General features: G+C 34.9%; 13 protein-coding genes across 13 annotated transcripts; 7 read left to right on the top strand and 6 right to left on the bottom strand.

Moving 5' to 3' along the window:
* Window positions 1-6,097: 6,097 nt before the first annotated feature.
* Window positions 6,098-7,965, bottom strand: TVAGG3_0072740 (histone acetyltransferase protein; the record flags this gene model as incomplete). Its single annotated transcript, XM_001317394.1, has 1 exon — window positions 6,115-7,296. One exon carries the CDS (start codon window positions 7,294-7,296, stop codon window positions 6,115-6,117), a length of 1,182 nt encoding a protein of 393 aa, XP_001317429.1.
* A 1,223-nt stretch (window positions 7,966-9,188) lies between these two features.
* TVAGG3_0072730 (N-terminal peptidyl-methionine acetylation) lies at window positions 9,189-11,360 on the bottom strand (the record flags this gene model as incomplete). The annotated part of the gene is made up of 1 exon (XM_001317395.1): window positions 9,201-11,330. The coding sequence occupies one exon, from the start codon at window positions 11,328-11,330 to the stop codon at window positions 9,201-9,203; it is 2,130 nt and encodes a 709-aa protein (XP_001317430.1).
* A 136-nt stretch (window positions 11,361-11,496) lies between these two features.
* On the top strand, window positions 11,497-11,976 carry TVAGG3_0072720 (DNA replication; the record flags this gene model as incomplete). Its single annotated transcript, XM_001317396.2, has 1 exon — window positions 11,497-11,976. One exon carries the CDS (start codon window positions 11,497-11,499, stop codon window positions 11,974-11,976), a length of 480 nt encoding a protein of 159 aa, XP_001317431.1.
* A 426-nt stretch (window positions 11,977-12,402) lies between these two features.
* Window positions 12,403-12,762, bottom strand: TVAGG3_0072710 (uncharacterized protein; the record flags this gene model as incomplete). The annotated part of the gene is made up of 1 exon (XM_001317397.2): window positions 12,403-12,762. The coding sequence occupies one exon, from the start codon at window positions 12,760-12,762 to the stop codon at window positions 12,403-12,405; it is 360 nt and encodes a 119-aa protein (XP_001317432.1).
* Window positions 12,763-13,264: 502 nt separating this feature from the next.
* TVAGG3_0072700 (amino acid transmembrane transporter protein) lies at window positions 13,265-14,609 on the bottom strand (the record flags this gene model as incomplete). Its single annotated transcript, XM_001317398.1, has 1 exon — window positions 13,307-14,587. One exon carries the CDS (start codon window positions 14,585-14,587, stop codon window positions 13,307-13,309), a length of 1,281 nt encoding a protein of 426 aa, XP_001317433.1.
* An 805-nt stretch (window positions 14,610-15,414) lies between these two features.
* Window positions 15,415-16,160, top strand: TVAGG3_0072690 (uncharacterized protein; the record flags this gene model as incomplete). Its single annotated transcript, XM_001317399.1, has 1 exon — window positions 15,431-16,105. The coding sequence occupies one exon, from the start codon at window positions 15,431-15,433 to the stop codon at window positions 16,103-16,105; it is 675 nt and encodes a 224-aa protein (XP_001317434.1).
* A 342-nt stretch (window positions 16,161-16,502) lies between these two features.
* TVAGG3_0072680 (structural constituent of ribosome) lies at window positions 16,503-17,076 on the top strand (the record flags this gene model as incomplete). Its single annotated transcript, XM_001317400.2, has 1 exon — window positions 16,515-17,009. The coding sequence occupies one exon, from the start codon at window positions 16,515-16,517 to the stop codon at window positions 17,007-17,009; it is 495 nt and encodes a 164-aa protein (XP_001317435.1).
* A 160-nt stretch (window positions 17,077-17,236) lies between these two features.
* TVAGG3_0072670 (conserved oligomeric Golgi complex component 7 family) lies at window positions 17,237-19,310 on the top strand (the record flags this gene model as incomplete). Its single annotated transcript, XM_001317401.2, has 1 exon — window positions 17,237-19,306. The coding sequence occupies one exon, from the start codon at window positions 17,237-17,239 to the stop codon at window positions 19,304-19,306; it is 2,070 nt and encodes a 689-aa protein (XP_001317436.1).
* A 117-nt stretch (window positions 19,311-19,427) lies between these two features.
* Window positions 19,428-20,660, top strand: TVAGG3_0072660 (asparagine synthase (glutamine-hydrolyzing) protein; the record flags this gene model as incomplete). The annotated part of the gene is made up of 1 exon (XM_001317402.1): window positions 19,428-20,660. One exon carries the CDS (start codon window positions 19,428-19,430, stop codon window positions 20,658-20,660), a length of 1,233 nt encoding a protein of 410 aa, XP_001317437.1.
* Window positions 20,661-20,960: 300 nt separating this feature from the next.
* Window positions 20,961-21,242, top strand: TVAGG3_0072650 (spliceosomal snRNP assembly; the record flags this gene model as incomplete). The annotated part of the gene is made up of 1 exon (XM_001317403.1): window positions 20,961-21,242. One exon carries the CDS (start codon window positions 20,961-20,963, stop codon window positions 21,240-21,242), a length of 282 nt encoding a protein of 93 aa, XP_001317438.1.
* A 151-nt stretch (window positions 21,243-21,393) lies between these two features.
* On the bottom strand, window positions 21,394-22,644 carry TVAGG3_0072640 (helicase protein; the record flags this gene model as incomplete). The annotated part of the gene is made up of 1 exon (XM_001317404.1): window positions 21,394-22,644. The coding sequence occupies one exon, from the start codon at window positions 22,642-22,644 to the stop codon at window positions 21,394-21,396; it is 1,251 nt and encodes a 416-aa protein (XP_001317439.1).
* A 219-nt stretch (window positions 22,645-22,863) lies between these two features.
* On the bottom strand, window positions 22,864-24,393 carry TVAGG3_0072630 (uncharacterized protein; the record flags this gene model as incomplete). Its single annotated transcript, XM_001317405.1, has 1 exon — window positions 22,864-24,393. One exon carries the CDS (start codon window positions 24,391-24,393, stop codon window positions 22,864-22,866), a length of 1,530 nt encoding a protein of 509 aa, XP_001317440.1.
* A 154-nt stretch (window positions 24,394-24,547) lies between these two features.
* On the top strand, window positions 24,548-26,469 carry TVAGG3_0072620 (ankyrin repeat and SOCS box-containing protein 4 family; the record flags this gene model as incomplete). The annotated part of the gene is made up of 1 exon (XM_001317406.1): window positions 24,548-26,419. The coding sequence occupies one exon, from the start codon at window positions 24,548-24,550 to the stop codon at window positions 26,417-26,419; it is 1,872 nt and encodes a 623-aa protein (XP_001317441.1).
* Window positions 26,470-27,095: the final 626 nt, after the last annotated feature.

Here is a 27,095-nt window from a genome sequence, read left to right as displayed (position 1 = left end):
TACAATTCTAGTTAACGAATTTTAAATAACTATATGAAGAATACATCATTTTGGTTTTATTATTATTAAAATGATATATATTAGCTATGTATATGCTTGTAAGAATATTATTCCGTGAATTGGAAACAGAAAAAATAAATTTAGACAGAAAATGCATATCTTTAAAAAATAATATGAAATTTAGCTTTGATATTATTATCCGATAAAATATGCATGATAATTACTCCGCAAATAAAATTTAGGAAGCAAGTTGTGACGGTTTGGGCGGTTTTCAATGGCCCACAAGGAAGGAAGTATCGTTTTATCAGGCAACAAGAGGTCTTGAAATGAGTAAAGGACTGATCACCCTTGAAAGGTTCAAACTTGCTTGCGCGCCGCAGTCTTAAAAATGATATGTTTCACTTCTGGTCGAAAATTTCAACCTCTATGACAGTTGTTGGATGAACAATTGTGTAGCGGGATGAAATCTGAGTGCGGCCTGGGGCTGCAGCATCAATCTTCCCGGCATCTTTACCGCAATCATCTCTTAGATTGCACACAAAGTTGCGAACGAGCAGTTTTCTATGCGGTAAAGATGCCGGAAAGAGAGAGTCGATGTGAGGTTCTTTTCGAGGGCTCCTCGAATGAGACACTGTTCCGCATTATAACTTGAACGCGGAAGTTTGACCGACAAGAGTGTATTGTGCACTCCTGTCGGTCGCAGTGTCTCATTCTGGGAGACATTGCCTCTGCATGTCTCCCAGAATGGAACAATGTTCCGCATTGATAACTTGAACGCGGAAGTTTGACCGACAAGAGTGTATTGTGCACTCTTGTCGGTCGCAGTGTCTCATTCTGGGAGACATTGCCTCTGCATGTCTCCCAGAATGGAACAATGTTCCGCATTGATAACTTGAACGCGGAAGTTTGACCGACAAGAGTGTATTGTGCACTCCTGTCGGTCGCAGTGTCTCATTCTGGGAGACATTGCCTCTGCATGTCTCCCAGAATGGAACAATGTTCCGCATTGATAACTTGAACGCGGAAGTTTGACCGACAAGAGTGTATTGTGCACTCCTGTCGGTCGCAGTGTCTCATTCTGGGAGACATTGCCTCTGCATGTCTCCCAGAATGGAACAATGTTCCGCATTGATAACTTGAACGCGGAAGTTTGACCGACAAGAGTGTATTGTGCACTCCTGTCGGTCGCAGTGTCTCATTCTGGGAGACATTGCCTCTGCATGTCTCCCAGAATGGAACAATGTTCCGCATTGATAACTTGAATGCGGAAGTTTGACCGACAAGAGTGCATTATGCACTCCTGTCGGTCGCAGTGTCTCATTCTGGGAGACATTGCCTCTGCATGTCTCCCAGAATGGAACAATGTTCCGCATTGATAACTTGAACGCGAAGTTTGACCGACAAGAGTGTATTGTGCACTCCTGTCGGTCGCAGTGTCTCATTCTGGGAGACATTGCCTCTGCATGTCTCCCAGAATGGAACAATGTTCCGCATTGATAACTTGAACGCGGAAGTTTGACCGACAAGAGTGTATTGTGCACTCCTGTCGGTCGCAGTGTCTCATTCTGGGAGACATTGCCTCTGCATGTCTCCCAGAATGGAACAATGTTCCGCATTGATAACTTGAACGCGGAAGTTTGACCGACAAGAGTGTATTATGCACTCCTGTCGGTCGCAGTGTCTCATTCTGGGAGACATTGCCTCTGCATGTCTCCCAGAATGGAACAATGTTCCGCATTGATAACTTGTGAGACGGCGGAAGTTTGACCGACAAGAGTGCATTATCAATCTTTTTGTCATATACCTCAACCCACAAAGACAAAACCTTACATAAAATAGGTAAACTTTGGTTTTCACTTAATAATGTTTATTTTTAATTTTTTGTTCTTTATATAACTTTTTCTTCTACTAAACTATTTTACAGACTCTACTGAGCTATCCTCACATATATACCTGTGACAATAACACATATATACTCCCTTCATATTCTGATCTCATGACATATTACAGCACAAACTATAATTATACAACATACCTCATAAAGTCTGATTTTACCCCTATCTAAGCGTTCAAAACCTATTTTCCCCGCGTAATCTGATTCTTCTGGCTCTGCTGATTCGATTTCTGCTGTCAGATCGTGAAAATATGCATCACACAATGAGATAAACACAAAATACACAACTTAATATTTTCCTTAAAATTGTCAATTCCTCGATCTTGACATATTTATTATTTCCTCCGTTTTCCCTCACAAATATATTTAATTTTCTGAATAAGACGTATAATAAAATGAATATCTTAAAAACTAAAATACAAAATTAATGTTGGGTAATGACTAGATATAGTATGCACTTTTGAATTCATACATTTTTTGAAAAAATTGTATTTTCAAAAAAAGATGTTGTTTCAGTATGAACTTGAAGAGAAATTTTAAGGAAAATATTAAGTTGTGTATTTTGTGTTTATCTCATTGTGTGATGCATATTTTCACGATCTGACAGCAGAAATCGAATCAGCAGAGCCAGAAGAATCAGATTACGCGGGGAAAATAGGTTTTGAACGCTTAGATAGGGGTAAAATCAGACTTTATGAGGTATGTTGTATAATTATAGTTTGTGCTGTAATATGTCATGAGATCAGAATATGAAGGGAGTATATATGTGTTATTGTCACAGGTATATATGTGAGGATAGCTCAGTAGAGTCTGTAAAATAGTTTAGTAGAAGAAAAAGTTATATAAAGAACAAAAAATTAAAAATAAACATTATTAAGTGAAAACCAAAGTTTACCTATTTTATGTAAGGTTTTGTCTTTGTGGGTTGAGGTATATGACAAAAAAGATTGGATAATGCACTCTTGTCGGTCAAACTTCCGCGTTCAAGTTATCAATGCGGAACATTGTTCCATTCTGGGAGACATGCAGAGGCAATGTCTCCCAGAATGAGACACTGCGACCGACAGGAGTGCACAATACACTCTGTCGGTCAAACTTCCGCGTTCAAGTTATCAAGCGCGAACATTGTTCATTCTGGGAGACATGCAGAGGCAATGTCTCCCAGAATGAGACACTGCGACCGACAGGAGTGCATAATACACTCTTGTCGGTCAAACTTCCGCGTTCAAGTTATCAATGCGGAACATTGTTCCATTCTGGGAGACATGCAGAGGCAATGTCTCCCAGAATGAGACACTGCGACCGACAGGAGTGCATAATACACTCTTGTCGGTCAAACTTCCGCGTTCAAGTTATCAATGCGGAACATTGTTCCATTCTGGGAGACATGCAGAGGCAATGTCTCCCAGAATGAGACACTGCGACCGACAAGAGTGCACAATGCACTCTTGTCGGTCAAACTTCCGCGTTCAAGTTATCAATGCGGAACATTGTTCCATTCTGGGAGACATGCAGAGGCAATGTCTCCCAGAATGAGACACTGCGACCGACAGGAGTGCATAATGCACTCTTGTCGGTCAAACTTCCGCGTTCAAGTTATCAATGCGGAACATTGTTCCATTCTGGGAGACATGCAGAGGCAATGTCTCCAGAATGAGACACTGCGACCGACAGGAGTGCATAATGCACTTCTTGTCGGTCAAACTTCCGCGTTCAAGTTATCAATGCGGAACATTGTTCCATTCTGGGAGACATGCAGAGGCAATGTCTCCAGAATGAGACACTGCGGACCGACAGGAGTGCATAATGCACTCTTGTCGGTCAAACTTCCGCGTTCAAGTTATCAATGCGGAACATTGTTCCATTCTGGGAGACATGCAGAGGCAATGTCTCCCAGAATGAGACACTGCGACCGACAGGAGTGCACAATCACTCTTGTCGGTCAAACTTCCGCGTTCAAGTTATCAATGCGGAACATTGTTCCATTCTGGGAGACATGCAGAGGCAATGTCTCCCAGAATGAGACACTGCGACCGACAGGAGTGCAATACACTCTTGTCGGTCAAACTTCCGCGTTCAGTTATCAATGCGGAACATTGTTCCATTCTGGGAGACATGCAGAGGCAATGTCTCCCAGAATGAGACACTGCGACCGACAGGAGTGCATAATGCACTCTTGTCGGTCAAACTTCCGCGTTCAAGTTATCAATGCGGAACATTGTTCCATTCTGGGAGACATGCAGAGGCAATGTCTCCCAGAATGAGACACTGCGACCGACAGGAGTGCATAATGCACTCTTGTCGGTCAAACTTCCGCGTTCAAGTTATCAATGCGGAACATTGTTCCATTCTGGGAGACATGCAGAGGCAATGTCTCCCAGAATGAGACACTGCGACCGACAGGAGTGCATAATGCACTCTTGTCGGTCAAACTTCCGCGTTCAAGTTATCAATGCGGAACATTGTTCCATTCTGGGAGACATGCAGAGGCAATGTCTCCCAGAATGAGACACTGCGACCGACAGGAGTGCATAATGCACTCTTGTCGGTCAAACTTCCGCGTTCAAGTTATCAATGCGGAACATTGTTCCATTCTGGGAGACATGCAGAGGCAATGTCTCCCAGAATGAGACACTGCGACCGACAGGAGTGCATAATGCACTCTTGTCGGTCAAAGTTTTGCAATCACATTCTGATTGCAGAAGATTGTCTCATTCTGGGAGACATGCAGAGGCAATGTCTCCCGAAATGATACCGTCATACCAACACCAATTTATCCCTTCTTTCCATTGTCATTCAATTCAATATTTTTATCAATCTTAATCAACTTTTTTTATTCTTCTTTAATTCAATTTATCTTTCTCCTAGAATATCTATTCCTTTAACAGACATAAAATCACTAATCGAGCTTTTTCAATACTCAAAATTTCATATAAATCTTTGTTATTTTTTCTCTCATCGCTTATTTTATTAAATATACATATTTCCTCTCACATATCCCTCTTCATATATATTGGATCTCAACACTCATCTATTCGAACAATATATTTTCGCTTAATCTCATATTATTCATTAACAATCTTTCATCTTCTTATTTCTAGTTAACCTACCAATATATATATGCCCAATTACATATTCAGATACATTAAATTCAAGAAATTCTTCTAATATTATTCTCCTATTCATAATAAAATCATATTTAGTCTCACATCACAATTCTATCAGTTCTCCAATATCATATCATATTGGTAACATCACATATATCTCTTATAATATCACTTAAATTTGTATTTTTTTATTAATTATATTTAATTAGTTCTACATTCTATTATTATAGAGGTTTGACAAACTCATCAATAGTTAAAATCAAAATCTATTCAGAACTTTGAATCTAATGAAAATTACATTTCGATATCTTTTTGCAAGCTTAATTTTTTGTATTATCTTAAAATACATTTAGTAATGTTATGTACGTATTGAATTCAAATTATAGCGCAGTAACATGCAACTCATCTTGAGATTCACATTTCATTTTCACAATTATTGCATATATACATCAATAACATATTGTACTCATATATCTACACGACTCTAAACTCAATGACATCAAATAATGCTTGTAATATTTAAAATAATTTTTGCATTTTTGATTCTCAGCTTAACTTCTATAAATGTCACCAAAACATTTCATTCCTACCAAGAAATAATATATTAGTAATTAAGCGTTTATTACCATTGTTACTCACATCATATTAATTCATTTTTGTAATTTTTTAAATAAATGACTGGAATCATAAACCCTATGTACCCATATCAACATGTTAAAATTTCAAAGTCTGAAACTTAGTATACATTGAGTTTCATGAAATCAGATAATCTCGTAGATTTCTTAAATATTATATATTGCTGGCCAATAATGATGCAGCATGATTCTCCATCATATCAGCATTCTAAACATATCTTTATTTTGTCAATTGGCATAAATTAAGGGTGCTTTTCAGGCGATAAATGGTATTTTAGATACCTGGGTAGGGGGTCATGAAAAAGTTGCAAAAGTCAAAAATTGAGGGTATAAAATCTTCCAATTGTACTGGCAATCTGCATTTTCCGATTCTCTAAGCTCGGAATGAGTATCAGTAATTATACAAAAGAAGTTCTATAAGAGATAAATTAAGAAAATTTGATTTTTTGAAAAGAAAGTATATAAACAACAATTTTAATCAAACAGCGTGATCAGGGAATTCCTGACCGAAGATAGCCTTAACAGTACTCATTAACGAGTTTGACAAAGCGATATACTGAGATCCAGGCGGATTAAACGCTTTGCAGTTATCCGCAATCAACTGGAAGTCAGAGTACAACTGTTCTGGTCGTTTGTAATAGTCTGGGAAGCGTTCGAGCCTTCGTTTTATAGTAATGAAATCCATTGGTTTCTGAATCAATTCAAAGTACTTTGGTGCGATATCTTCTGTAACAGGGCGTTCGAATAGCATGAATTTCGGGTTCGCAATGAACTTGTCAATGATAGAAATGAAAGTTTTTCGTAATTTCGACATTTTTTCACGGTAATCAACTATTTTGTTCTTATCGTATTCCGTCTGCGGTACATTATTGTGAATAAGTTTCATAATTTTTGGTAATGGCATCGAAACTTTTGTAGGAGCGAATGTATGATTAACAAATGGGTTTTCTAGTGCCTTTGGTGTATTTATTATATGTTTTCCTATGATATTTTCGACAAAATCTATCTGAAGTTGAATTGTTTTTGCGAAATTCATGTAATCGATCTCTTTGTGCAGTTTGCAGTGGACAAGAGTGACACCATCGTAATCTTTGATCCTCCTGACCCATCTGGATGGATCCATCATGATAGCCCTGTCATTGAAACCTAATTTCTTGAAAAATGTAACAGCTTCGTTATCCGCGCAAGCAAGAAAATCATAAAATTTGTAGACCATCATTGCCTGTTTGAGATAATTCATAACTAAACGGCCGTATCCACGAGCTTGGTCTTGAGATTGAACTGCAAGGAAAACTATCTCAACAAATTCTTCAATTGGGAACAATCTTGAGCTAATAGAGCCTGTAACTATTCCATTTGAAAGCAACATAACAGTTTCTGAATGAATATCGAAAACAAGTCGTGAAATATACTCTCCACCCATATTTGGAAGCTGTTTGCTGAAAAGATTCTTAGACTCATTAAGAAGTATTAACGTTTGCGGATGAGCGCCTAAGAAATTTCTTACTATTCGTAGCTGGGCATCTTTATATCTTTCATCGACATGTTTCATTGGAGCTGGCTTTGTGTGTAAGCGAGATATGTGGCGAATACCTGGATGGGTGCGTAGATTGGAAGTAATTGGAGGACGATGTAGCCAAATAGGAGCACTCTCTTCCATCCAAAAATTTCTTACGAAATATGAAATTATTTAATTATAATCTAAAAAAAAGGGGGGAACTCATTTTTTAGACCAAAAAAGTGGCACCTGAGTATATTGTTTCTGCTTTATCTGATCATTGAAACGGAATTGATCCACGTTATTAGTATGAAACAATGATATACTAGGGACTAAAGAAGATTAGTATTACAAAAACCCAATTATTCGATGTTCAACTCATCATATCTTGCATTAAAGTTGATACCTTTATTTTTTCGAAATATTACAACAGTAGCAACCTTACGTATTACCAATGATAGCCAGAGTACTATTTTGGCATAAAAAATTTAAAACGATATTAAAACAACAGATTGACTAGTCATTCTGGTATAGTATCATGCATACTACCAGGTGATAAAATCTCAAATATCTTAGCTTAACTTCCGTTTGATTATGAGATACATATCTAATGTTGCTTGTTTTGTAGCCATAGTCACTAACTAATAACATTATTATGATAAGAAGACTAAATGTGCGAGTTTAATATACATTTGATTCAGATTTATTATCGAAAATCAAATCACAATATATATCTTGAACTCATCCATTAATAAAATCATGATATTATTGATTGTTTTCTAGATGTTTACAATATTTTCTAAACATGTGAAGATAATCCTTAATTTGAACCAGAAATAATTTTAAATTACTAACAATGGATGGTTATCTATATATAATAATATATTATTTTTGATAGTAAACTATGACTGATTTATAATTTAGGAATATATTCTTCTTTTCTATATCTTTGAAAAATAGTTATATGATTTTGCTGTATAAGTGATATATTTTAGTAGAAATATTATAGAATAGCAAAAAGAAAAAGGTTTTATCGATTTATACCACAATGAAAATGGTTTATTTCTCTCTAAATTATAAATTTTCAAAAAAATTAACCTCATTTTTCCAAAAAAAATCGAGAATTGAAAAAAACGTTATCATTTTCTAGAAAATTGCATAGGCTTTTTCTAAAATGGAAAAAATTTGGAGAAACTCACCAAGGAGAACTTCATTCTAGATGTCCAAAGCAATTGCTATCAGTCAAAAAAACCTCGAAAATTTTAAATATTGATATCGATTTTCATCAATCACTTAAAATCGATTGTTTGCAGTCGATGTTATCACATATTATTAAATTCTAATATACTTGAACATACTACAAATTCTTTTTGAAACTTATCAACATTTCGCGCAATTTAACAATACTCCAACTCTCATACACAGTTCCCATTACCACAGTCTCATTTTAAGAAGAAAAGATTAATAAAATCTAAGATCTAACGATTTAATTACCCAATTCGAATAATATTTTTAATTTTAAATCCTTATTTGTGCATGTTTTATATACAGATGTAGAAAGAAAAACGAATAAAGTGTTTCTTCAGAAAAATACCTGAAAGCACCCTAATCATTAAACAATTTACTTTTTTAGCATCGAATTTTGCTCGTCTTGAGCCATATTTTTCGTTTAATTTTCATAATACGATAATACATATGGGTTATCAAGTAAAGTATGGATATTTTAGAAGATGATAATATATCTCGAAATCAAACGAAAGTCATTCTATGAGTCCATACACACTATTACTATACTTCATATGTCAAGCATAATGGGAACAATTTTGATCGATACCTTTGTTGTCGACGAAGTTCCCCCTTTTATCTAAAATTTACTAATATACTAATAAATATCAAAAATTGTCATACAATATTTCTCGTTTCTTCAAATAAGATTTGAATTGAATTCACTCTATATCTTATATGAGTACATTAAACTTTTTTTAAAAGTGGACATTGGATCTCTCATTGTTGTAAATACTTAATAAATTTAAAAAAATAATAATTTTATTTTCATAGACAGTAAATTATTCTTCAGGAACTACAATGTATTTATGTGGGTCATCATCTTCGAAATCGTTTAATTTGATTTCGTATTTTGGATATTTTTTATTGATTGTTTTTGCGACATCATCAGCCATTGCCTCATTCCTGCATTCGACCTTTGCGAAGAGATATAAATCAACAGCCATATTAAATGACATGTCTAATTTAGCTGCTTCTAATGTCACTTTTTCTGCATCATTTTTCTGATCAACATACAACAGCCCTCTTGCTTTATTTAATAGCTCCTGAGGGTCATTATGATTAGCATCTTCAGACAGAGGCTTGTACAGTTCATTGACTATTTCCTTGACCATGTCCGGCGCATTGACATTCTTCACCAGTTTGTCAACAGAAGGGAAAGAAATCAATTGATATTTCTTTGGCAGTTTTATGTAATTTTTCAGTGCCAACAAAACATCTCCTGTTTTAGCGTAAACAACAGACAGATAAGCACGTGCTTCATCATTCTTTGTTCTCACAATCTTGTTGCACTCTGTCTTGCATTCATCCAGTTTGTTCTGTGCCAAAAGTAATTTGACAAAATTGACAAATGCTTTGCAATAAATTTTGTTGGAGGAGATGTTGAGAATGAACTGGTAGATCTCATGCAAGTTCATGATTCTCATGAATCCCCACGAGAAAAAGTTATAGAAGCCATTCTTTCCTTCTTCTATTTGACACAAAACATCTTTGTAAAAATTCATTCCGTCATCGATTTTCCCGATTCTTAAACAGCTCCTTGCAGCCCTGAAATGAATCTTGTTGTCTTCGTTCTTGAACAAGATGTCTTCAGTACTGCTTTTCCGAATGGAAAATGGTGCGGCGGTTTTTCTGGCGGTTTTAATTTTGCCATTTCTATACAAATTTTTGACAAGAATTCTGTTTGATCCTTTATCAGCCGGATCGAGTTCTGCGAGCTTTCTGGCGCTTTCCAGTGCTTCCGCGTTTCTTCCGCTTTTACTCAATGAGTCGATTTTGGCGACGTAGAGCTCAGGAACTGTTGGATTCTGAGAAATTCCTTTTTCGATTTCTTCAAGGGCTTCATCGTATTGTTGCCTGGAATTGTAGATCTGGGCAATCATTATGTGCAATGCTGGAATGCAACTGATAGGGAGTTCGGCTGATTTTGCAATTTCAATAGCGATATCTAATTTTTCAGAATCAAAAGCTTCAATTGTGGCAAAAATTGCAGGAGATGCTTTATTAAGTAATGGAATGATGTGTTCTGTGAGTAATGGCCGGAACTTTTCGTCATTTTTATCCATTAATTCTAAAATTCTGACTTTTGCGTAATTTGACTTGAATTGATCCTTAATTCTGAATAACTCTTTCATGTAATCTTCAGGAGAAAGTAAATTTTCAAGGATTTCGAAATAATCTCCATTATCTGGATATTCCTTCAATAAAGCATCCAAAGTATGCATCAATTCTTCCTTTTTATTGAGATTAAGATAACATTTAGCTTTGCTTTCTAAGATTGAGATGTTATCTATGATAATTTTCTGGCCATCGAGGAACTTCAAGCATTCTTCATATTGCTTTGTCTCAAGAAGAATATGAGCATAAAATCTACCCATTTCTGACTGTGTATATTGTTCTCCTTCGTCGAAAATCGTTGAAATTGTTTTCATTGCCCCTGAACAATCTCCATTTACATATTGAGAGTATGCAAATTTAAGAGCATTAGCAGGTGATAATGCAACCTTTACGATACAACTTGCATATTCGAAATTTAATTTGTATTGATGTAAAAACAACGTGAGGGAATAAAGCTGACTTAGAATATTTTCATCATTAGAGTTTTTCTTGTAGGCCATAGTCATACTTTGTAGAGATTTCAAATAATCACCTTGACTTCTATAAATTAAACCTTGAATTCTCCAAACATCAGCGTTGCCCATTTCTGTCATGATTGCTGTTTTGATTTCTGCAAGTGCTTCATCATGTTTCTTTGTTTTTTCAAGGAATAAAGCAAGATACGCAATAATTTTTGCAGATTTTGGATATTTGCGTAATGATTTCTCTGTCAGGTGCAATCCTTCTTGGAATTTTTCGTTCTCTATGTAATTTTCGCATAGTTTTGAAACTTCATCAATCTTGGCTGCACTCATTTTATTGAAATTGGGAAATCATTCTTTAATTATTATTCTTATGCCATACAGTTAACAGAATTTAACTTAATGGTCTGTGAAATCAGAAAAAATCTTAAAATCATTTTGGCGCCTAATTCTGAAAATTGACAAAAATCAAAGGCGGGAGGAATCAAATTGAAAAATCATGGAAGATGTTAGACAGTTTCTTCTAGAAGAGGAGTTAGTTCCTGTTGTGTTTAAGACTAACCTTGAAGGATGCGGTTTCCTTGTTTCTAAGGAGCAAGCAACAGCTGATATTCCAGAAGGTTACAAATCTGGCCTTCCATTTTGGCTTGCAAAGGAACTCGCAAGGATTGATATTGTTGAAGTTGAAGAACCAAGATGGCTTGCTGAACTTGGACCAGGCGCAAACATAACGGCACAAAGATCATACTTATTTGGAGGTGAAATCGCTAAAAGCCGAAGAGATAATAATGCAATTGTACGATTAATGCACCTCCTGCAGTCAAGAAGTCTTGATATTACCGATACAGCATTAAAACCGCGAAATTATAGACCAGGCCAAGTAGAAAGCGTCTATTTATCAGAAGAACAAGAAATGATACAGAAAACGCAAAGAAATACATCTGACTTCCTTTATTGGAAGAAGAAGAAAGATGATTGAAAATATTATAACAATAGAGACAAATTGTTATAAACACATAAAGGAATTTAACAATAGCTCAGTTTGTTAGGTAATAAAAGTTATAAATGTTGTTTGTCAATGATGTAATTATTAATAATATTTGAAAAAAGATATAAAATTATAAATCAAAATTGACTTATCTTTGCTTTGAAGTCTGTTACTATATTTCGTTCATTCCACATTACTTCATATATTGATTTGGACCAACAAAACATTAATCATTCAGATATTATTTTTTTAGGTTTGTAAATTTGTTTGCAAAACTTCTAAAGAATAAAAAACATACTACCATTTGACGCATATCATTAATGAAAAATAATACATAAAAACAATAAACTAACAGTTTGGTTTCAAGCATTTTCTCGAATTATATGCAAAATTATAAAGCAAATCATGAATAATGTGTCATTTGTAGAGTTCTAAATACTCACGCTGGCAACTGATTGGAATTTCTCTATCATCAAGCAATGTGATGCACTGAATTGGGCCAGAAATCTTATCCCAATTATCATTGAACCATTTGACTAAACACGGGAACGATCTCTTTTCAGAACGAGTAATATCTGGCAATTCTAATGCACGGATGAGAACATATGCGATAGAAAGTAATTCTGGATGTCTGATACCAGATGAGAACTGAGAACTAAGTGATATCCATGCTTTGCAATTCTTGAAATCAAAATCTTTCAATATATTAGCAATAATACGACCTTCCTTGCCCTTCTTGACTGGCTGGGACTGGCAGATCTCTGGCGAAGTATTCATTTAAAATGACTTATGATGCAAATCTATTCAAAAGAGATCTATCGTCAAATTTTGATTCAAAATTGTCGTCTTTCAAAAAATTTTGCTATTCAATTTTTTTCTCCATCATAATTGAAAAAAATATTCTGCCAATATGAAAAAAAAATGTGTTCCAAAATGAAAGACCATCATGATATAATAAGTTTATATCCAGCTTGAATTAATGATATCAAAGTAATATCTTGTAGTTCAAATGGAATTTTTTGGAGGATTGCAACAATTTTTATCTCAGAACGAACTTGGCCTATGATATACACTGTATGCATTGAAGTATAATCAATAGACCTTGAACTAAATTCGTTCTGATATAAAAATTGCTGTAGTCTAAGGAAAATATTTTCATAATTTTTTTTTTGATATGCAGAAGTTACTGAATATTCATTCATATTTTTCTAAAACATAAAATACATCTCTATTGAAATTTATTTTTTAAAAATTAAATTTTGAATTTCAGATTAAAAATGTTTTATAAAAAAACAGACAGAAATTGTTTATCTCTATACAGCTAATTATTATTTCCGGAAAATGCAGCGATGCAGTCAAGAACCGCTTCATAAGTAGCAATTCCAGCAGCAGCAGTGCCAACAACGAACATGAGCAATGAAAGAAGGTTCGTCCAGTGAGTCCACTTCTTCTCATTGAATATGACCCACATAAGAGGGGGTAACACAAGATTTGAGGTACCAGCACCAAAAGCACCACCAATTCCCATTGCAGGCCTTACGTTTGGCAGGAAGATGGCGATTGCTAGAGGAAGGATGTTCTGGCAGATGAGAACAACGATCCTATGCTTCCATGCGAGAGCTGCGTGGTTTTCTGTCTTGTAAAAAACGCGGCTATATACAGCAAGGATTGTAACGCCAAGGGCTGGGTAAGATGCTGTGAGAACAATGCAGCAGGCTACTCTGACAATGATAAATATGATGTCGTCGTCGGGGAAGTTTGATAAAATCAAAGGTTTGGCGGATCTGCCGAAAATGAGGTAGCCAAGCATGCCTGGAACTAACGTAATGACAAATGAGAGGAAGAATGCTGAGCCAGTGGCAACATAGCGCTTATGAAGATTTGGCTGCATATTTCTGATGATTGGGATGATGACACCTGCAAGAGCAAATGAAAGAGAGTAAATTCCGAGTGAGTTGAAGATTTTGATGCCAAAGGATGAGGTTTCTACTGTTGGATCGATTCCTTGTTTTGGAAGAAGGATAATTGCCTTATAAATCATACCAGCAACATACGCGATGAGTGAGAAGAAGCAAAATGTAGATGCGTAGTTAAGAAATCCAACATGTTTTGGAACAGTAAGCATAATTGGAAGGAAAAGAGAATAGCAGACGCAAACTAAACTGCGCTTTGCAAATGTATTCGTATTTACTCCTGCAAGGAGAAGCCAGCCTTGTATGATTTCTGTGGACATAATTAAATATGCGGTCATACAAGCATAGCAGAAACAGAGTAAAGAAATCGATAGTAATAATGATCCGTATTTACCTACTGTTTTCATTGCAAGATATCCGAGTGAATCCGAATTAGTTATGGCTGCCATTTTAATAACCATGATTGTTGAGATATAAGTGAAGATAGCTGATGCACAAAGCATTAATACTGATGGTATGAGACCACAAAAGGTGAAAGAGTTAGAAACACTTAAAATTCCTGCACCTAAAACTGTGTTTAAGATATTCATGATCATAGGGACAACACCAACGAACTTGATGGTGGGACTGTCTGTTGTTGTTGCGGTTAATGTAACAAGATTCGAATTGTCTACAAGATCTTGATCCATTTTTGTCACGTTTTGAATTGGCAGTCCATTCAATTTTATGATTCAAAGTTATCGCATTTGCTATTCTAACACATTTGTCAATTTATAAATTTTAAAGCTCAAATCATTCGCGTTTTGATCTGGTTAAACTTTGCATGCTGACAAAATTATTAATCATAATGATCAAACTACATAATATGCTAGTGCTAAGTACGAAGAAGCTTCTATCAGGGAAAATAATAGAATACTTTACAAAATCAGATTAATTTCCTAATTTCATATTCTAAATTCTCCAAAATTGATATGGAGAACTTTACATTATGCGAGCATTATAAATGGAATATTCAAATGAGTTTGATAACATTATTTTTTAAAAAAGTACTATAGCAACTCTAACTATCTTACTTAAGGTAAGGCTGTTTAAAAATAGCGAACTTAGATATTGAGGGCCTAAATAATGTGGTTGCGTATATATCTCACTTAATAATCAGGTAAAATTTTTAAAAATGCTTCAATATCAGCCTATTTAGATTTTGAAAAATGAGTGTGGATATATAAAAAAGGATAAGTATAGATTTCGACCAAAAAAATTTGAAAATTTGTCTCTAGTAATGTAAATACATGAGAATGATGTTACACTCATAGCGATATTGTAAACGAGCCAACTAGGGCCGCATATCAATTTTCAAATCATAACTTCCATCTACTACAGATGCTTTTCAGATTGCAGGAATTTCACCTGATCTTGTGGCCAAACATAAGTCTTAGACATTAGGTGCTCACTCTACAATCACATGTAATGTATCTGCTCTGTTACATCGGTTTAATTTTTTTTTATTTTGTAAATTCAAAGGGGGAAAAATAATGAATACATCTAGACCTGAGCCTACACCTCGTGGCGTAAAAATACAGAGGAAATCTCCTCCACAAACACCACGTAGAATAGAAAAGCGTCCTGGAGGTAAACCTAAAAAAGCTCTTTCAGATGAAGATAAGGAAACTATTAACTCGTTAAGACGTGAACAAGAGAGATTAACAGAAGAACTAGAAGAAGAAAGACAACAAAGCGAGAAAATGAAGAATCTTTACACAGGAGATTTAAATTATTACACAGGCATTCAAAAACAAGCATTCACAAAAATAAAAAGTATGCTTTCTAAAGCAAATCAAAGCGACCCACATATAGTTGAAGTCATTAGACTGATCGATCTTTACAATCAGCAAGAAACAGGTTTTATTCCAGATACTCCACGTGTTGCTCAATTAGCAGATGAAGCACGTGAAGCAGAAATGGCAACAGATAAGCATAAAAGAGAAAACAGAAACCTTAAGCAAGCGTATAAAACATTATGTCAAGAATTACACGATTTAAACGACAAGATTGCAGAAGCCGAGACAAGACTAGAAACGATTACCGCAAAACGTAAAGAAACACATACAACTCTACACAACTTTATCGAAAAATGCAAACAGCGTGAAGCTGCTTGGAAAGAGAAAGTTGCATCTCTTGAAGCTAAGATTGAAGCCCAAGGCGAATAATTTTCATGTATGTGCTTAACTTTATTTATATAAATAAAACTTTAATAATCTGTTTACTACTAAATTTGCTATATTTCTTTACTGCAAAAAGAAGGATGAGATCACTGATGATTTTTTTAAAATATCTTCAAAGCCATTAAACCTATTAAGTTGCCTCTGGCAATAATCCTCACAGTTTATTGGCAATGTAGGTCATGTCGAACAAGAATTTATACCTGAATTCCTGGAAATGAAAGAATGCAAATTAATTTTACAAAATTTTGGCAATATTGTGAATCAAAGATAGCTGTACCTAACATATTTATGCGCAATTGTCTTAAAAAACGCGGAATATTTTCGAGGTCCCAGTCATGTGACATGAAAAACTTATCGTCCGAACGTCTTGGCCTGCCTTTTTCATTGAAATCTTATGAGCACACACTACACCTTCAGCAATGTTGAAGAGTCCAAGGCTCTTAAGGCATCAACAGGCTTAGAGCGCGTCCACTTCAAGCCAATGATGGAAACAGGCCGTGTTATCAAGGGCATGAAGGCTCAAGATGCTATCGCTTATCTTGAAGCCGTCATGAGAAAGGAGCGTGCTGTTCCATTCTTCCGCTATAAAGGTGGTATCTCACACCACGCTCAGGGACACGAATGGGGTTGCCCAACATCCCGCTGGCCAGTCAAGTGCGCTGAGCTCTACATCAAGCTCATCAAGACAGCTCTTGCCGGTGCTCCACAGAAGCCAGGCGTTAATGTTGACGAAGTCCTTGTTGCCCATGTTCAATGCAACCGTGCTACACAGTACCGCTGGCGCCGTATCCACCAGGCTCACGGCCGCGTAAAATCATACGCTTCTCCACCAACAAACGTTCAGATCGTTCTTGCAGAGAAGGCCGCCATCAAGGAACGCTCTCAGTAAATTTCTCGAAATATGCTGAGTATCTGTGAGCATAAAATGAATAAATACTTATTCCACATTTTGATAATTATTTACGAAATCGAATACAAAAAAAAATCTGATAACAAGAGTTTCTTTATAATTTAATGAAGAGTTTACATTAATCAAGTCATTAATGAAATAATCATAAGTCCAAATCATGAAATCATAATTTTCATATTATCGGCGTGCAGCGCCAATAAAATTTAATGACAATTGTATTTGGAGATAACTTTAATATCGTTGATTGGATTAATAGTAATTTAGCTGCACCACAACAAGGCACAGCATCTGATTACGAAAAGGCCGCTTCTTCTCTTCTCACGAAACTTCAACTACAATCAAGGGATGAATCTCAAACCGCTGATCAAAATATTAAAGCATTAACTTCTGGATTGCCACAATCTATGGCAAAATTGTCTCATATTGGCTCTACCGTTGATGAGCTTTCAGAAAGTTTACGAAATTTAACAAATAGCGGCTATAAATTCAAATCAGGGAATATCCCTGACAAGATTGGAGAACTTAGTTCTCTTAAATCACGTAGAGATCGTTTAAGAGAATCAGGTGAAATTATTAAAAACGGAATACGCATTGAAAGTGATATTCAGCAATTACAGCAGCAATGCAATACTGGTCCACTTAAAGATATTTGTGCTCAATACATTAGAGTTTCTCAAGCCTCTTCTTCGCTAAAATTAATTTCCAAATTTGAATCATTGAATAAGAATTTACAATCAATCAAACAGACAATCGAAGAAAGACTTAAACATTTGATGCTTACTGCATGTTCTGCTCAAAATGCTTCTTCATTTATTGAAAATTCCAATTTAGCCAAGCAAATCTCAAGTGAAGGCCTCGAAATGGAAGTTGCCACACAATTTATATCATCACGCATCAAGTCAATCCACAATAACTACAACAGCGGAGATCTTGAGTTATTAGATTGGGTTCAACCGTGTTACAAAGACTGTTTGCAGACAGTAGTCGAGTTTTCGAACTGGTGTCTATCACTTACACCCCATGTTTTTACTTCCCGCATTCATGACCAATTTATTCAAATTATTTCTACGGGAATCAATCCATCTATTGAATCCCAGTGCAATTTACTACTCAAAGATAACAAATTCGACAAAATTGTTGACGTTATCAACGCTCTTGAAGATTCATGGGCTCAAATTCCTCCGTCATGGTATTTACCGGAGAAATCCCACCAGAAACTATTAGAAGGACTCAAAAAGACCAAGACAGACTTCATTACTCAATACAAATCATATCTTGAAGCACAGTTATCTTCAGGATCTCCTGTTTTACCGAAAAGCAACACTTCTGACAGCCTCAAGCAGCCGCCAGGCAGTCCAATGAAGCAATCCACGTCATCCATGTTTGATACACTTACAATGCCTGTTTCAACTTCTGGATTTGATACAAAATTACCAGAATTTGTTCAAATTGCGAAGAAATCACTCAACTGGGCATCACACATCTCAACGGATATCTCCATGTGCATCAGGTTGTCCTCTTCCTTCCTTTCTATCGCTATAAACGGCGCTTCAAAGGAAATTCTGAACAATCTGGCCAAACTAAAAGTGACAACCAGTCAAAATGACGATGCCAGCAAAATCAAGGCTTCCATACAGGCATACAAGACAGCGAAAGAGCAACTCGTTCTTATAGACGAATACGAGTCTTCCTGTCTTGCTCTTTCCCCAACAGCGTCTCATTCTTCGAGTGAAAACTCGAACAAAATGATCGAACAAATAGAAAAAGAGGTAATTAACGCGATGGCAGCGCCTTCCTTGAGATTGCTTGAGAAACTGAAGTCGGCACCTGAATGGGCAGAGGATAATGACCTGAGCGATGTCGATCTTGGCGATGATGAGTCGATTTCGATTCCGATTCAGGAATCTTTGTATATTTCTGGCATTTCTAGAAGTATTTTTGAGATAATTAAGTTGCTGACTAATGATAGCGCACTGACTGATGAGACAAGAAGCGAGTGGATGAACAAAACAACTGATTTGATAGCAAAATCTTTCTTATTAGAGATAACGGCCATTCCTTCATTCAGCGAATCAGGTTGCGCACAGCTAAGAACTGATTTAGCATTCATAAATCAGATGCTGGAAACTCTTGGTCTTTCTTTTGGAAAAGATATCGAAGATGTAAACAAGATCGTAAGCGCAAAGCCTTCGCAAAGACAAAAACTCCTTGCAAATCCAGATGTTTCCAAATTAATTAGTGTTTCACTTTCAAAATCTCTTGGTATTAAGAAATAAAAATTTTCTGTTTATTAATTTGGCTTTTTTACTCAATAAAAATGCTTTAAAGAGTTATGCAACTCTTAACTCAGGTTAAATATTTCTAAAATCTTTCAAAATTTTAAAAATCAAATTTGATATGGAGGCAAAATTACCATTAATCCGCTTCAAAATCACAGTTGGACGTCAAGGTAAGAAAGAATGGAACTTTCGAGGACAAAATATTATACTAGAAGTAGAAAATACCGAGAAAAATCCACATTTTAAAGTAATTCAAGATGATACAGGATTTTTAATTATTAAATCATTATATAATGATGTACGAGAACTATTTTCCAAACTCAAGCAGGCTAATAAATCAAGTTTACAACCACCAATTTTAGATGTTCCATATATGTTCATATTTTACGATGCAGCAAAGCAAACAATCATTGCAAGCAAGGATATAATTGGACTTTCTTCAGCTCTTTACATAGAATATCCATTTTGCATTTCATCCTACGGAATTCAAGGCAAAGAAGTACCTCCAGGAGTTACAATATTTACTGAAAATGGTGTTTGCACCATTAAACCTGCTCCTTACTCAGCGCATCGTGATGATCCAAGCATCACAGTTGATCAAGCAATGGACATGCTGCAAGAAGCAATTGTCAAGGCCACAGATCCAAACGCAACTGTTTTATTCTCCGGTGGCCTTGATTCTACAGTTCTTGCTGCAGCACAAGCCTTAGCTGGAGCGAAAGAAGTAAATTTAGTCAATTTCTGTGCTAATGAGAACGCTCCTGATTATTCATCAGCACAACAAAGTTACAATGATCTTGTTGCCGCTTTCCCTAACACGAAATTCAACTTCATTCAAGAAGTCGGAGATCTAAACGAACTAATAAACCTTGGTCCATCGATTATACAGAATGTCATGCCACTGGAAACAACAGAGATGAATCTTAATATAGCGATGACTCTCTACAATGGCTTGATTCGCTCTCCAACACCGACAGTTTTGTCTGGATTAGGTCCTGACGAATTGTTCTGCGGATACATGTCCATGAAAAGCGCAGAAGACGTAGATAAAGAAGTCTGCATGTACATAAATAGATTATGGGAGAGAAATGGCGGCAGAGATGACAGGATCGCAAATCAAGCTGGAAAATTCGTCATTGCTCCTTACATGTCAAAGGCATTTCTTGATGTCAGTCTAAAGATTCCAAGAGAATACTTGCTTAAAGCGGAACTTGGAAGGGGCCAGGGAGAGAAGTGGATATTGAGACAGCTCGCTGAACGTCTAGGTTTGCATTCAGCTGCGAAAAGACCAAAACAAGCAATGCAGTTCGGTTCTAAGGTTGCAAAAGCAAAATGGAATAATATTAACTGATTTATATTTATATTTTTTTGTTAATTATAATAAATTGATGATATTTTCTAAAATGAGATGATGTTCATGAGAACAGACTTTTACTAGAAGGAGATTAATGATTGATTTTGTTTCTGAGCTTCAGTTAATCCTCATCAGCTTGCTTTGTTTTGAACATTTTAAATGAATTTTTTTCCTTGAACAAATATCATATATAGGTAATTATATATCATCAGGAGACATTTTTATATGAAAAAAGCTCTCTATCATTGATATTCATGAATCAAAGTGATGAGAAGCTGAAAAAAGTGACAAAACAAAATGTCGCATGAAAGAGCCGATCCGACGCATCTTTTAGAGCCACCATTAAAAATTTATGTAAGTTATCTTAAAGAGCGTGCAAGACTCCGCGTTCATTTAAATGATAACTCAAAAATGTACATGGAAGGAAATCTTTTAGGTTTTGATGAATATATGAACTTAGTTCTAGGTGATTCGTATGAAGTTTATCCAAAAGAAAATACCCGAGTTCCTTTAGGCACTTCTCTTCTCAGAGGAGAATGCGTTGGAATGGTGCATCCAATTCCTAACATCCATATTTAATATCATTCGAGAAATCAACTTACATTCAATATTAAATAAAGCATTGTTTGATAATAATACTAAATAACTAAAAAAAAAAATATACATTTTTCTAAGAAGCTTAAATCCAGACAAGTGACTTAATATATATTTAAAAATAACATTTAAATCTTTATTCTCTACGAGCTTTCTCTTTCTTCTTCTGAGCTTGCTTCTTCTTCATTTCCTTATACTTCTCAACAGCGACTCTCTTGGCCAGCTCCACTTTTTCTGTGACCTCTTCAATCTTCTCAAGGGGAATGTCTTTTTTAGGAATCTTCTTCTTGAGGAAATTTTCAAGTCTGATATAGCCAACAACTTCATTGGCAGTAATTATTGTCACTGCAACACCAGATCTCTCTGCACGGCCGGCTCTTCCGACTCTGTGGATGTATTCTTCATGTTCTTCTGGAAGTTCGTAGTTAATGACTAAATCCACGTGAGGAACATCGAGACCACGTGAACCAACATTTGTAGCGACAAGGACTCGGTAATCTCCGTTCTTAAATCTATCAATTGCGTTGATTCTTTCGCGTTGTGGGAGTTGGCCGTGGTAAACGATTGTTCTGAAGTTGAGGTTGCTCAGTAATGTAGAAATAATGGTTGCGGTTTTGCAGGAACCAACAAAAATAATAGTTTGTTTGTCAGGATATTGATTCATTAGAGCAACAAGTGTGGCTTCCTTCTTTCCTGTCTCGGAGATGACAAGATGCTCTGTAAGTGTGCGTGCAACTGTATTTACAGATGTAAGCGATAATCTTACTGGATCAGACATTGTTTGCTTGGCAAGTTGCTCGATTTCTTCGGGCATTGTAGCAGAAAACAGGTATGTTTGGTGAGTGGAGTTTAATTTGCTAAGAATTAATTGAATATCTGTCTGAAATGAAGGTTCACGTAACATGTTATCGGCTTCATCGAAAACAAGGCACTCGACCTTGTTTAATGGTATTACCTTCGGATTATTTCTAATAAGGCGTGCAAGACGGCCTGGTGTGGCTACAACAACGTGTGGCTGTGCTTTCAGAGCTTTGACCTGCGAATCTTCATCAACGCCACCGATGATTGTGCAGACTCTGACTTTGATATCTTTGCCAATATCTCTTGTAACATGATCGATTTGAGTTGCTAATTCACGAGTTGGCGCAAAAACAAGGGCAAAGAAGCTGTGAGGGTTTTCCCACATGTGATGGAAAATGGGGAGCATATATGCGCCAGTTTTACCTGAACCAGTCTCTGCAGTACCACAAATGTCCTTCTTTTCAATGGCTGGAGGGATCGTTTTTATTTGAATTGGCATTGGATACTTCCAACCAAGGCTTTTGCATGCATCTACCATCGGCTGGCAAAGGCCAAGGTCTGAAAACGTATAAGAATCATCAGTCATTGATTTTAACGATTATTTTCTTCACAATCAAAAATTTTAGGAGTCACATATACTTAGATTGTTATGAATAACAATATTATGTGATTTTTAAATTGAATGATATCCCGCTTGACACTTTTTTCAACATCCGGACACGAAAAGATCTTTCAATTTAGATCTCAGCAACAAAAAAATAGACAAAGAAGATCACATAAAAACACATTTTTTATATAACAAATATTAGATCAATAAACAAGCTTTTGAATGAACTGATTTAGGTTGATGTTGCTGGTTTTGCATAGCAACAGCAGTATTTATCTTCGGCTTTGTAGTCATATATGCTTCTTCATATTTAAATGGTGTTGGCTCTTCTCCGGTATCATTATATTCAGTTGTTTCTGCCTGAACTGCCAATATTTCAAATTCCTTGATCTCTCCCTTGGTTTCTTCTTTTATTGGCGATTGCTTTGGGGAATGAAATCCTTCTGAGGCAGAAGAATTATTATCTTTCTTTAATTTCACAGAAGGGTTTGAATTTGACTTCGGAATATCGCGAGGTTTTTCATCATTGTCTCTACTTTCTTTTGAAGATGATATTTCTTTTTTATCTGAATCTGATTTTTTATTTTTCTTTTTGCTTGAGTCAGAATCAGATGAAGAAGAAGAGGATGATGAAGAAGACTTGCTTTTCTCTGACTTTTTCTCCGAATCTGAACTTGATTTGTCTGATTTTGCTAATTTTACTGAATCAGAGTCATGCTTCTCATCAATATCAGATTTATCCTCTTTTCCTTTATCAGATGACACCTTCTCTTTTTTACGATCCGATTTTTCAGATTCTGAATTTTTATCTTTTTCAGAAGATTTATCTTTATCTGATTTAGAATTATCACTCTCTTGTTTGATACTCTTTTCTTTATCAGATTCTGGTTTATTTTCTTCTTTCAAATCTTCAAATTCAGATTTATCTTTCTTTTCACTTTTCTCACTTTCATTTTGTAAGTCTCCTGCTTCTGATTTGTTTTCTTTCTCATCTGGCTTATTTTCTTTTTCTTTTTTCTTTTTATCTTTTTTCTTGTCTTTCTTTTTCTTATCTGAGTCAGAGGAAGAGGAAGATGAAGACGAAGAGGATGAAGAAGAAGACGATTTCTTCTTCTTTTTAGATTCCCCTTTCTTTTCTGATTTTTCTTCTTTATCTGTAATAAATGTATCGCTATGTGATGATTTGTCTTTATCATTTTGATCTTTGTTGTTTTCATTGTTATTTTTATCTGAAATTTCATTTTGTTGTATTTTAGATTGTTTCTGCGAATCAATCGCCTCAGAATCACTACTTTTATTCGGAGAAATTGAATTGTGATCTTCATAATCGCTCTTTTCTTTTCCTATATCTGGTTTATTTTCATTAGGATCTTTATTTTCAGAACTTATTTCATCTTCAACTTTAATAGATTCTGAAGATGAACTTTTCTGTATTTTTACTACTTGATTTTCTGAATCAATATCGCTTGACTTTTTATTTTTCTTTTGTTCCTTATTTTTTCCTGATTTGATGCTTGAAGTAGAATCCAGTTCTGGAATCCTATCAGATTCATGTACAGGATCAGTTTTCAAATAATTGTTTTTTGATGCACTTTCTTCATCTGAAGCGACTTCTGGAGAAATTTCATCACTATCATCAGAAACACCTACAGAAAGATTATGTTTACTATCTTTTTTAGGTATTTTATTCCCACCACCAGAAGAAAATAAATTAGAATCAGACAACATAAATTTTAAACGTTAATTTTTAGAAAAAGTTTTTTCCTCTCTCCCTCCACAAAATCAAGCATCAGAAGCTCATTCATATAATCTAAATTTTCCCCAAAATAAGATTTTTCTCCAAACGAAGTGCATAATAATGACTTTTTTTTTAGATTTTTTAATGTCAGGCCTTAGAGATCTTCCAATTCAACTCGATGAATTGATGGATATCCTTAAAGATTATATTGACTCTTTTAATGCATTATATCAATTAAAAACGAACAATGCAGAAGAGAGAAAATCAATTTACAATATGTTCAAAACGAATTTGCTTAAAACAAAGAAATATCTTCCACAAACCATAATAGCAATCATATCACGATTGTATACATATAATAATCGCTGCATTAAGTCATATTTACAATTAGTTAAGCAAATATATGATGATTTTCATCCCAAAATTATAAAAAATGTCAATGTTTGTTTTGAATATCTCTTTTACAAAGAATATGGAATATTGCTAGAAGAATGTGGCACAGAACATTTTAAAAAGCATCAAGATATTGATACAAACGTTCATGAAGAAAACACAACAGGCAAAGCTATTATGGATGATGATAAAAATTTATTTATATCATTCACGGAAAGAGAAGGTTTTGATCACAAACAAAAAATAGCTAACGACTTATATCCTGTCGATAAGCTATCACTCCTTGAGCTGTGTTGTTATCATGGATCAGTCAATTGTTTCAAGTTTTTAAGAACAAAATTTAACTCAGAAATAACCAAATTATGTCTCGAATTTTCATTTTTAAGTGGAAATCCAGAGATCATGAGCGAATGTTTGAAATATCAGAAACCAAATAAAGATTGCATGAAATATGCAATTATTTCACACAACATTGATTTTGTTACATTCTTAATGAATGAATACAACATTAAAATTAATTTGGAATATTGTACGGAGTTCAGCAATCCTCATGCATTTTTAGTTTATTTAGATCAAACACATGATTTTAATATGTGTTTGGTTTATTCACCAAGGTTCTTTGATGTTAAACTTTGTGAATATTTGATTTCACATGGTGCAAAAATATATTCTGAAAATGATGATAAAAAAAACGCACTTCATATTGCAGCAGAATGTAATAGCAAAGAAACTGCAGAAATTCTTATTTCACATGGTGCAAATATTGGTGCTGAATGCAGTTGTTATAGAAAAACCCCTCTTCATATTGCAGCAGAATGTAATAGCAAAGAAACAGCCGAACTTCTTGTTTTACATTGCAAGAATATCGATGAAAAAAATATAAATGAAAAAACCGCTCTTCATTATGCAGCCTATCAAAATAGTAAAGAAATCGCAGAATTTCTTATTTTACACGGGGCGAATGTAATGGCTAAAAATTATCGTGAATATACACCTCTTCACGAAACAACAACGCACAATTGCAAAGAAATAGCAGAGTTTCTTATTTCACATGGTGCAGATATCAATGCTAAAGATAAGGACGGAAGAACCACTCTTCATCTAGCAGCATACAGTAATAGAAAAGAATTAGCAGAAATGCTTATTTCTCATGGCGCAGATATCAATGCTAAAGATAAAAAGGGTAAAACGCCTCTTCATGAAGCAGCAAATAATAAAAGCACAGAAACAGCAGAACTACTTATTTCACACGGCGCAGACATCAATGAAAAAGATGAAGATGGAAATACCGCTCTTCATTTTGCAGCAATGTCTCATAGCAAAGAAATAGCAGAATTTCTTTTTTCACATGGTGCGGATACAAATGCTAGAGATGAATTCGGAGAAACCCCTCTTCATAATGCAGCATTTCATAAAGATGAAGAAATAATGAAGCTCCTTATTTCACATGGTGCAGATATAACTGCCAGATCTAAATCTGGAAATTCTCCTCTTTATTATTCAACATGGAATCAAGGACATTCTGAACTAGGGAAACAGCTTATTGCTCCTGGTGAAAATCATGATAATGAATCCATTTCTGATGATAACGAGACTTCTATTTTCACTAGGTGCCAAATCTGATAAGACAATTGGTAAAGCAAGAGACTAGACTTTAGCAGGTTATTCCTTTTCAACATCTAAGAGCTTTCCTGAAAAAAAATAAAAAAATAAAAATATAAAAATAATAAAAAGGGAGAGAAATCCAATTATTTTGGGTAAGGATGTCAATTTGGAAGAAAAGTGAGAAAATTCCTAAAATGCTAAAAATGAATTTTCCAAACGTACTTTTTTATCTCATTTTTTTGATTTTGAAAAAAATTTGGAGAGAAGAACTCTTCGTTTTTGAATTTTGTCACGATGGTTTTAAAGTATATTAGACACATGTATTGATATTACTATTTTTGTATATTTTGAGAGAAAATCCCTAAAAAGTGAGAAAATCTGAGACGGTTTGAGAAAATATATAAACTATTGAAAATTTGAATTAAACTTCTAATTTGGAAAAAAGAAATTTGGAAAGAAGAAAATTCAAAAATCGAGATTTAGACTCAGTATCAAATGGAGAACAAAATGTTTCTTCATATGAAGGAAAAAAATTTTCTTGAGAAGAAATAGAGTTTTTAAAATTTTATTGTATGTAATAAAATAAACAAATATTAAAATTATTTTTTGATAACAAGAAAATTCCCAACAGAAAATATTTGAGACAAAGAAAAAAAGAAAATTGAAAAATATTACTCTCCTTTACATTTCTTGA

The sequence above is a fragment of the Trichomonas vaginalis genome, chromosome IV, assembly GCF_026262505.1.
Source record: "Trichomonas vaginalis G3 chromosome IV, whole genome shotgun sequence".
NCBI classification, from domain to species: Eukaryota; Parabasalia; order Trichomonadida; family Trichomonadidae; genus Trichomonas; species Trichomonas vaginalis.
This window is presented reverse-complemented; position numbering and strand designations above follow the sequence as displayed.